Source organism: Carya illinoinensis, chromosome 3 (genome assembly GCF_018687715.1).
Source record: "Carya illinoinensis cultivar Pawnee chromosome 3, C.illinoinensisPawnee_v1, whole genome shotgun sequence".
NCBI classification, from domain to species: Eukaryota; Viridiplantae; Streptophyta; class Magnoliopsida; order Fagales; family Juglandaceae; genus Carya; species Carya illinoinensis.
Genome location: NC_056754.1, coordinates 53470827 through 53482560, shown reverse-complemented (window position 1 = coordinate 53482560; position 11734 = coordinate 53470827). Strand labels below are relative to the sequence as shown.

At 37.8% G+C, this 11734-nt stretch overlaps 1 protein-coding gene across 1 annotated transcript; it reads left to right on the top strand.

Annotated features, from left to right (window-relative positions):
* The first annotated feature begins 5476 nt into the window (after positions 1-5476).
* Positions 5477-9335, top strand: LOC122304964. The gene is made up of 7 exons (XM_043117225.1): positions 5477-5500; positions 5929-6159; positions 7555-7710; positions 7773-7845; positions 7992-8138; positions 8266-8482; positions 9137-9335. Exons 1-7 carry the CDS (start codon positions 5477-5479, stop codon positions 9333-9335), a joined length of 1047 nt encoding a protein of 348 aa, XP_042973159.1.
* The last annotated feature ends 2399 nt before the right edge of the window (positions 9336-11734 follow it).

Genomic DNA, 11734 nt, shown 5'->3' with positions numbered 1-11734 from the left:
GATTAGATGGTTTTTGATTTGAAACAACTTGTGCACATGTTTTGATGAAAACCATTTTATGTTGTTAAATCAACCTGTGTAATGAAAATAGGTTGTGCACTTCAATCGACTTTGTAAACTTTAGTGAAGTCTTATGTAGTTGTAGTTGCTCGGTTATGAGCATATAATCTATAATTCAAGCAACACAAGTCTAGATAGATTTTTTCTATGTTTCTTTGTTTTTTGAGATGCCTATTGTATATATATTTGGATGCCATAGTTTCAGTAAAGTCTGAATGGATTGTTATTTATTTCTTTTTTATGATTGTGCAAATGAGCCAAAGAACAAAATAGAAAAGTCCTCTAATTGCAGCTTCTTAATTATGTGACTATGTCACCTGAAAAGTAAAGCAAGTTACTTCATCTTGTATTATGACATGTGTCAATAGCTGATTTAGCTTTTTATTTTAGTGATTAATTTATAAAATTATTTAAAATCTATTGCATCAATCGGCATAAGTGATGATGCTCTCTTCTCAGAAGTGCATGTCATGATAACTTGAGTTTGGCTTGGATAAGAACGTGGACGAATTCGATCTGAAAATAACAATATCGACCAATATGTCCAGCTTGAGTCAATCAGTATTCAACCTGCAGTTTCGATGTCTAAAGAAGACAGGCCAACAAGAATCCATGAAACAAAATTCCTTCTACGAATGTCTAAATTAGTTGCATTTATATGGACCTTTCTATAAATTTAACAAACCCATCGCTTTATAAGTGCACAATTGTTCACCTTTTTCTTTGCTTTTACTTTTTTTTTTTTTTTTTTTTCCTCACTGGATTAGGATCTCAGAGTCCACTTAACCACTTTTATGGCGGCCTAGTCACCACCCACCACACTCAATAAGACCTGTTTTTCCAATGCTTTCAACTCCAACGCCTAGGTATGCTCCTGCTTCTCATCATCTTATGCAATCATTTATTCTTTATCAAGCTACAGCATAGGAACGTTGGAGAACAGGATGAGACAGCACCTGCAACGTTGGAGAACAACTTAGCACTAACTAACAGCTTGAAAAATCAAATAAAATGTGATTATTTATACATGTACCAATAAAGGAAAAATAATATATAGATATTCTTGGGAAAAATATGCCTTTTACCCACCACAAATTACCGCTCCTTTCCATTTTACACCTTATTACATGAGTTTCAATTTTGGACCCAAAACTACAAGTATCTTTCACTCTGTACCCTCATTTCAAATCTAACTGTTAAAAAATATATATTTTTTAAAACAAAAAAGTAGGAATAAGGCCTGAAAGCACCACAAGAGTTGTTGAGCCATTCCTAATTAATGCTTTGCCTATGTCACCTCCAGCAACTCAAATGTCTGAAAACTTGTATGCAAAAGGATATGGTTACGTACAATTTGATAATGAAGATTCTGCTAAAAATGCTATTGAAAAGGTGAATGGCATGTTATTGAATGACAAACAAGTTTTTGTTGGACCCTTTCTGCACAAGCAGGAAAGAGATTCTATTTCAGATAGGAACAAACTCAACAATATAATTGTTTGGTGCTCATTAAATTCAACAAATTCTACTCACAAAAATGCTCTTGATGCTGTTTGGTGAGGAAGTTCTGATCATTAGATGCCAAAGTGAGGTGCTTGACTTTCCCCAACTGCCATCATACCATAAAGAAAACTTCAGTTTTGACTCAATAATCTATACAAATAATCCATAAAGAAAGTTAGGGGTATGGAGAACCTTAAAGATAACATATAAACCAAGAAAATCAGAACTATCATGCTTGATAAAACCTACTATGCAAATGAAGTAGTTCCCTTGTCATCTCACCAAAAGTTATCATATCCCAACATGAAATTTCAGGAACCTTAAAATCCAACATGATCACGAATTTGATTTAAAATCTTTTGTGCATGGCCAAAATCAATCCATGCACAAAAACTATTATAGCAAATGAATGTAGTTCAGAACAAAGAATATACAGGGCAATTAGAGCATAATAATGATGGGAAAATGAATTAAAAAATATCTAAGAAGTGATTGAATTAAAAAATTAGTAATAGGGCCATATATGGTATGTGAAAGGTTTTATCCGAACAGTGCTTCATGAATAGATTGCACATAGAGAGTGAAGAAAATAGAAATTTCCAACTTCATGATGCAACAACAGGTTCAACCAGAGCAAAAGGTTTTCTTCAAAAATGTCAATATCATTTTTTTTTATAGGTAATCAAAGTGTATTAATAAAAGAATAGGCAAAGACCTGTGAAGTAAGAATGCAGGGAACATAGATACAAGGAAATCGTGGAAATCTTGGCCATTAAAAATAATGGTTGTGGCCCAAGTACAAAAGGTTCAAAAATGGTCATTATCATACTAAGTACTTGATTGAGATTGTCTTAAAATGTATAATTAGAGGATGTCGACTCAATTTCAAGGGAGTTTCACAACATAAATGCAATAAAACTCATCTTTCTAATTCAAGGGAAACTAACTTTGACAAACAAAAAAAAAAGCAAATCTAGACCCATATACATATGCCTCATATTTGTGAGTTCAAAATATAGTGAAAAATCAGAAAGAGAGAACTTTTTTTTTTTTTTTAGAAAAAGAGAGCAGTCTCGTTCCAGCCTCATTCTATGATCGAGGGAGGGAAGAGAGGAAGAAAAAACTAGGATACTTATCGGCAGTGCCATCGGGAAGGGCATTGGCAGCATCGCCAAGAAATTTACAAGAGCATTAACCACATTTTGGTGGTGGCCAAGAAAGTATGAGATTTAAACCATGAACAAACCACATGTTTAGTTTTTTAGATTATATGCTTCTTCACGAACAAATTTAACCTCTGGAGTGGTGTTGTTGTAGAGAGAGAAAATCCTCTCCGTACACTTTCATTCTCAGTCATTTTTTTCTCACATGCATTTAGTTTAGATGGTTTTCTTGATTGGTTGAAAGGTTGAGCTGTGTTTGTTGGGGAGGATAAATGGCTTCTACGAAAATTGGGGTCATCGAGCTTAAAACCTTTGAGGTTTTTAGGGAGGGGAGTTGTTTGATTCTTATAGAAAGAGGATGAAGGGTTGTGAGAAGAGTAAAGATGGAACTAGCCACTGCACGGTGGTTTAGCAAGACTTTGGAGGATGGCGTGAATGTAAGGAGGAAGGGGTTTTACGTTAGCCATCGGGAAGGAGACATGGGATTCACGGTACAGAGGTGCACAAATATTCAAGGGGCGTTCATGGCTTTGGAAGAGCATCGACAGGGTGAGTGTCGTAATAGCATCCTTGTTCCTGTGGATAGAGATGGAAGGGGATGGAGGAAACTAGCGGAGGTGGTAAGGGATGTGGCTCAGTCCGTTGGCCAGGCACCACCAGCTATGACGTTAATTTCAAAATCCTCCCAATCGTACAAGGAAGCTCTCCAACACCCGAGGTCTTTGGTCCCATCCTGTCATATGGACAAAAGGGCTGCTAGTGGCACTATTTCTACAGGGAACCAGAGGCGTGAGGAGGATGGCAGGAGGGGTGTTGGCCTGCAAAAGGAAAGAGTCTTACGGGTAATGACTGATATGGAAAAACAGATGGGTGAGCTTCATGCGAATTTAAACCGACTTAAATGGTGCATTGAAGATCAAGGGTGGGGGCTGGCTTCAGAGCCGGGGGATGGGCCAGAGGGTCATGGGTTAGAGAAAGGCACTGGGCCTAAGGGCTAATCGAAAGGCAAGGGCTAGAGGCCGGCTTCAGGGCTGAGGGTTGCGCCAGAGGGTCATTGGCCCAAGGGCCAATCTAAGGGCAAGGGCCACTTATGTGGACCAGGCCCTGGCTTATATGGGCCAAGCGATGGGGTCGTTGCTGGGCCTTCTAAGGGATGGGCCCCACCCACGGGTTAAGGCTTGACAGGCCATCTAGGCCTTCCAACGGTCCTGTCTGGCATAGATGAAGGGCTTCTCTTTCCCCTGTAGCGGTGGGTCATGGCAAGGGAGATGGGGTTCAGCTTCAGATATCGGCGAAAGGTTTGGGGTCACCGGCGAAGGGTGAGGCACCATTGTCGGAGGGTAATTTTCTAGTTGTAGTTCCGGCAGTTCTTTGTGATGAGAGAGAAGGAGATGCTGAAGCTGTTTTAAGCCTAGACTCCAGCATTATCATGATGGGACTTGTAAAGAGTAGGTCAACCGAGACTGCTAGGCCTTTGACGGTAGTCGTGGCTCCCTTCCCACTGCTAGTGACAGTCTTATTTCCTGTGGAGTTGCCGTCTGAGGCAGTTTCTTCTCTTTTTTCCCAACAGTCAAGGGGGGAATCCTCTCAGCACTGGGTGATGGCATTAGGAGAGCCCTCAAAGACAGCTGGAGTTCCATCTCCTATGCAAGTGGCTAATTTACCTTCTGAGGGGGTGTCGATGGACCACTTTTAACTTCAACAGTTGGAGGTTACTCAAGACTCAGCATTGGTTGTTACCATTTTCGACAATGGGCCATCAATTGGGGGGATGGAGAAACCAACTCCTTTATGCACAATTCCCCCTAATCCAGATTTGTGTGCATTGGATTAGGTGTTTAAGAAGATTAAAGAAATGTATTCTTCCCTTGGTATTTCTTGTGTTGGCTATGAAGATCAATTTAGAGCCCTTCTTATTACTATTGAAAATAGTCGCTTGAAGTCGACTTCGAAGCGAGAAAGGGAACTTAAAAGGCTTTCTTGCTCCATTAACTATGAAGCCAAAGAAGCGGGGTGGAAGAGATAGATTGAAAGGGAGGGACATTCTTTGTAACTATGAAGCCTAAGTTATTGTCGTGGAATGTGAGGTGGCTAAATGACTGTAATGAACGTTTTCGTATTAGATCTTTATTACGGTCATGGAAAGTGGATGTGATGTGTTTTCAAGAAACTAAGTTGAGGGTCGTGGATAGAAGAATCATCCATAGTTTGTGGGTGTGTTCATATGTGGGGTGGTCCTACTTGGCCTCGTTGAGTGCTTTCGATAGGGTCCTTTTAATGTGAGACAAAAGAGTGGTGGAGTCGGTTGAGGAATGTGTTGGAAATTTTTAGGTTGCCAGTCGCTTTAGAGATCCGATTGATGGATGGGAGTGGGCATTTGCGAGTACTTATGGTCTAAATTTGGATATAGATAGAAGTCAACTCTGGGAGGAGCTGGCAGGTCTTATTTATTTATGAGAGGTGCCGTAGTGCATGGGAGAAACTTTAATATTGTTCACTTTCCCAGCGAGCATTCGGGGATTCATCGCCACTTGACAACTATGAAAGAGTTCTAGGAGTTCACATCATCTAATAGTCGAGGATGATCGAGATTGGATAGGTTCCTTGTCTCCCTATCATGGGAGGCGTACTTCCTTGAACTTTCTCAGGAATGGTTGCCTCGAGTGTGTTCCGTCCATTTTCCTATTGTCTTGGATTGTGGAGGTATTATTGGTAGACGTTGACCATTCAAGTTTGAAAATATGTGGTTAATGGCGGACGGTTTTGTAGAAAAGGTGCATTCTTGGTGGTCCTCTTATATGTTTACAAGCAACCCCAGTTTCATTCTAGCTTGTAAGCTCAAAGTTTTGAAGGAAGATCTAAAAAAGTGAAATTGGAAGAGTTTGGAAGCATTGACAATCAAAAGAATACTATTATAGAGGAACTACAAGATTTTGAGGTAGGGAATTGATGGGAGACCTCTCGGAGGAGGCCCTTGCAAGAAAAAAGGGCAGTTGTAACTGATCTAGAGAGGGTGCTTTTAATGGAAGAGATTTCATGGCGATAAAAATCTAGGGCCCTTTAATTAAAAGAAGGTGATAAATGTATGAAGTTCTTCCATAAAGTGGTGAATTCACATAGATGTAACAACACTATTGAGTCGATCCACTCAGGTATTCAAGTCCTTTCTTCCACTGATGATTTGGAAAACCATATTGCGTAGCATTTTGATAACCTCCTTTCAAAACCGGTATGCTTGAGGCCAAAACTTGATGGATTGTCTTTCGAGTCTCTTGATCCACAAAGTGAAAGTGGTTTGGAATGGGTTTTTGAGGAAGATAAGGTATTTAAGGTTATTCGTAGCATGGCGAAGGACAAGGCACCGGGCCCAGATGGTTTCTCGATGTGTTTCTTCCATGATTGTTGGGACGTCGTGAAATGTGATATTATGCAGGTTGTTGAATCCAAAATTTTAAATTTCGTGTAATTATATATCTATAAATGAATTTTGATGATAAAAAATGAATTCAAAAAATAAAGGAATCTCAAACTCAAGTTATCTACATAATGGAGTCAAGCATATCAAGGACCCAAGTATGAGCAAGAAGGAAACAAGTTTACATTAAAACTCATAGAGTAATGATGTAAATCTCTTAAAAATTTGAGATTATGATTAAGACTTAAATTTAATATTTTATCATAAAATATTAAAATACATTTTCCACATGTGCAAGAATATTTTGAAAATTAAATTTGAAAATTTTGAAAAATGATTGATTGTTATCTTTTACATGTGCATGACATGATTAAAGATTTGAGTTTTGAAAATATTAAAGATGATTGATTGTCATCTTTCACATGTGCATGTTTTATATGAATATCTTCAAAAGTGATTGATACTTTTTTTGACTTATGAAAAAAGTATATGATTTTGTTTGAAAATTTTGAAAATATTAAAGATGATTGATTGTCATCTTTCACATGTACATACTTTATTTGAATATTTTTAAACGTGATTGATACTCTTTTTGACTTATGCCAAAGGTATATGATCTTATTAAAAATTTTGAAAAGTAAATAGTACTACTTTTGTCATATGCGAAAAATAAAAAGATTAGGTTTGAAATTTTAAAAAAGTGAATCATATTGTCTTTGACAAATGAAAAATAAGAAACTTTTATTTGAATTTTTTGAAAAAATGAATGATATTGTCTAATTTTTTTAAATTTGAATATGAAGTCTCATATGCCTATAAATAGATCATTTGAGAGCTTTAAATTCACAACACCAAGAGCATACAATATTCATTCAAAGCTTTCATTCTCTCTTCTCTTAGCATTGAGTCTTAATCCTTGTTCATTTTGAGAGAGATATAGTTTGCGCTGTATTGTTCTTATTTCACTCATTGATGAGTGTTTTCTGATAACCTACCCACTATCAGCTTTTGTATAAGTAAAATGGTGTGTATAACCATTGTGCGTGTAGAAAGTGTACTATACAGGGAATAGTTGAATCACTATGTTAAGGTGATTGCAAGTGTAGAGGATGTTCTACACGGATCCTTTGTAGCGGTGTTGTTCAAATGTGTAATAGGTTTCTATCTCCGCTTGAAAAAGGTTGAATAGTGAATTTGGAGATCCTCAAGGAGTAGCTTAAGGCGATGACGTAGGTAGTGGGGCCGAACCTCGTTAACATACTGAGTTTACTTCTCTCTTACCCTTACTCTTTATATTTATTGATGATTCGTATTTTATTTATATTTTTTATTGTATATTTGATTTATAATTATTAATTTTTTAAATATAACCCAATTCACCCCCCTCTTGTGTTAGTCATCTGGGCAACACAGGTTTTTGCAGAATTCCACTCTTTCCATAAATTTGAGAAAAATCTTGATGCAATGTTCATTGCTCTTATTCCAAATAAACATGGGGCTAAGGTAGTTGAAGATTTTCATCCCATAAGCCTTGTGAGTGGTGTCTACAAGATTATCTCAAAGGTCCTGGTAAATAGGCTTAGCCTGATGATAAACATATTATATCTAAGCCTCAAAATGCCTTTATTAAGGGGAGACAAATTCTGGATTTGGTGCTTATTGCCAATGAGTACTTGGATAATAGGATGCAGGAAAGCGTCCTAGGTATTCTTTGCAAGCTTGACATGGAAAAGGTTATGACCATGTAAATTGGGACTTCCTTTTTTACTTGCTTGGTAGGTGTGGTTTTGGTGACAGGTGGATCTCATAGATCCGCTATTGTTTATCTACTGCTCGTTTTGTGGTGTTAGTTAATGGCACTCCTGCTGGGTTCTTTAACAGCTCACGTGGTCTGAGGCAAGGGAATTCCTTGTCTCCTTTCTTGTTTGTCATTGTCATGGAGGCATTTAGTCGGTTAGTGAAGGCTGTTGTTGGGAGGTTTTTTATTAGGTTTTCTGGTGGGTAATGGCACGAATGGTCCTATTTCACTCTCTCATCTTTTATTTGTAGATGATACTCTCTTATTTTGTGATGCAGATCCTTGTCAAATTCAATGTCTGCGAGTTCTCTTGTTATGTTTTGAAGGATTGTCGGGGCTTAAGGTTAATCTTGGGAAATTTGAGATGGTTGCGGTGGGTGCGGTGCCTAATATTAACAGCTTGGCGCGGTTATTGGATTGTAAAGTGTCTTCTTTGCCTATGATATATTTGGATCTCCTATTGGGGGCTACTTTTAAGGCTCCAGCTATTTGGGATGGGGTGGTGGAGAAAGTTGAAAAAAAGCTTTCTAGGTGGAAATGGATGTATCTATTGAAAGGGGGGCGAGTCACTTTAATTAAGAGTTCTTTAACCAATCTCCCCAATTTTTTCCTTTCACTCCTTCCATTGCCTGTAGGGGCTGGCGACTAAAATTGATAGATTATTTTGGGCTTTCTTGTTGGGGGGGGAGTGGGGGAGGAGACAAAATTTCATCTAGTTAACTGGAATAAGGCTTGTTCTCCTATTCTGAATGGAGACTTGGGCATATGCAATTTGCGGACATTTAATAAAGTTTTATTGGGTAAATGGTTATGGAGGTACAACTTAGAGGAGAACACACTATGGAAGGAGATTATTGATTCTAGACATGGGAGTGCGTGGGGAGGCTGGTGCTCCAATGAAGTAAGGGGGAGACATGGTGTGGGTTTATGAAAATTTATTAGGAGGGGTTGGCAAGGTTTCAAAAGCCACATACGCTTCGTAGAGGAAGATGGTTCTAGAATCAAGTTTTGGCATGATGTTTGGTGTGGAGAGTGTGCTTTATACAGGGCATTTCCAACACTCTATAGTATTGCGACTAATAGAGAGGCCTCAGTTTCAGATATGCGGGCATTCTCCCATGGTTCTTATCAGTGAAATATTTTTTTTAATAAAGATATTCATGATTGGGAATTGCATGCTGTGTCTAATTTATTTAGGTTGCTCTATTCGGTGGGAAATACTACGGCTCAAGAGGATAGGTTGCAATGGAAGGCTAATGGTAGTAAAAAAATGTACAGTCATGACATACTACAAGATCTTGTCAACCCAAGGCCATGTCTCATTCTCATGGAAGAGGATTTGGAGATCACGGGTGCCTACCAAGGTAGCTTTCTTCGTTTGGACTGCCACTCTTGAGAAGATTTTGACTACGGACAATCTAAGAAAGAAGGGAATCATAGTGATAGATTGGTGCTATTTGTGTGAAAAACAGGGAGAATCTGTAGATCACTTACTTTTGCATTGTGAGGTCACAAGGAGGGTATGGAATGAGATTTTTAGAAGAATGGATATTGCTTGGGTAATACCTCTGCGGGTGGTGGATTTATTGGCTTGATGGAAGGAGTTTCAAGGTTGTCCCCAAGTGGCGGCAGTGTGAAAGATGATCCCATTTTATATCATGTGGTATACATAATCGGAAAGGAATGAGAGATACTTTGAAGATAGGGAACGCACAATGGCGGAGCTTCAGAATTATTTTTTATGCGCACTTTAATGCTTTGGTTCTTAGCCATTGTACTTGATAGAAATAATGACCATGACTTTCTTTCCTTAGTTAGAATGTAATTAGGTGTTCTTTTGTATATTTCATGTGTACACGGGTGATGCCTATTTCATTCGCACGAATAAAATCTTCTTTTTACTTATAAAAAAAATGAACAAATTTAATAGCAACTAATTTTAAAAGAAAAAACATGATTGACTGCTAGTTAGCCATGCCAGTTGATCTTCTTTATCTTTGGTTGGTTAATTCTTAATTTTCTGTACATAGCTCATGATCAGCTGGCTTTAATTGAAATTTGCCTGTAAAAAGAAAAGTCTCAAACTAGAACCAGAAATAGTGAGAATTGTGTTTGATAATAGATCATCGAAGAGAAGGAAAAAAAGAGACAAGTCTTCTAAAAGTGACACCCTAAAATCAAACCATTGGAGCAGCTAAAATACATGAAGTGATATAAATGGTGGGCCTCAAGTGACCGTTACTTGTTTGGCATGAAGTGGCCCTAAGAATTCATGGGACAAAGAGAGTGGGAGGGAAGGGGGAAGATCTGAAGGAGGGGAAGAAGAAGCTTATTAAGATGGGTATTGATCCATCCAAGTGATTGACATCACAGATATTAGCCTCCATTATTCCTATTATTTATTAATTTTTTTTCACACCCAAATGTTGAACAATTCTCCACATGTACAAATTGGTGTCTCCATTTACATTCAGGCTAAAACAAACATACAAAAAACTACACATTCAATATAAGTCCAATATGCAATCTGTACTCTTGACTTCATGTTTAGCATACATTTCTCTCTTCTTTTATTCTTCTAAAAATGTATGGAGATTAGAACTCTTGACTTCATCCTCTCCTTTACCACTTGCTATAAAATAAAATAATAACAATATTTAACATCTTAAGCTAGTATAACTGATCAAGTACCAAGACAAATAAGCCTTAATATCTGTGTGAGATATATGCAAGATTAGAAGCCACTAACTCTTGTGCATTGAATGGTAACCAAATGATCTCACTAGTTAGTTATTGTTTTTAACAACATTAGAAATAAAGACATCTCCAAAGAATGAAATAATGCAGCAAGTAGAAATAAGGACTCTCAAAAAAGGGTGATGACATAACCAAGTTATGATTAGCACATAAGAGGGACATTTCACTGGTCAATTTGTCAAAATATGGCATTCCAAGTTCTTTCAAAATACATGATTTGCAAAATATATGTTCTTTCTTTGTGCAAAAGATCTAAGCTATCCATCTAATCGTTTGGAAAATCTAAGTCGGTTGTTGATCATAACCAAAGATCATCACATCAATGCAAAAGACATGATTATTTGCCCAATACGGTCGTTGGTGGCATTTTTCACCAGCTTATACCATCAAGGTAGAAATAGAAGGGTGTTCTCTTAAGAAAGGACACACAAGAATGTTTTTTTCTTCTATTTCTTTTAGTAGTACGATATTCAAGATATATGTAAGATTCCATGAAAGATGCACAAAACCCCATATTATCTTTAGCAAATGATATGATGATCTCAATAAAAGAGTCATAAGGAAAAGGCAGAGTACCAGAAGAATTTACTCAACTTTGCAAACAACGGGGCATGTCTAGAGATTATAACCTTTGGTCTTTTTACCCTTTCTTTTCCCTGCTTTGTTCCCTCTTCTGTTCGACTTCAAAATCTAAACGGACAAGTTTATGAAAGCAGAGGTCATCAAAAGTAGAAAGCAAGGTTTTTTCTCCATGCCCCAAGTCTTTCGAAATCCATCTCACAAAATCCAAAATTCACATTTCTTAGTAAACAAGAAGAACATAATCATATGGAAGGAAAAATGGCACAACATTTATCTACGAAGCTGAGCAGGGGCGGTGAAACAGAGGAACATCAGAGGGCTTTGGTTTTGGGGTGTTAATCTAGTTTGCTTCGTTGGAGGAGCACTCGAGGAGTGGCAGTGCTGAGCAAACGGAGGAATGTGATGCAACGCCAGGTGAGAGAGGAGGTGATGCGAGACAAATTTGAATGGGGGAAG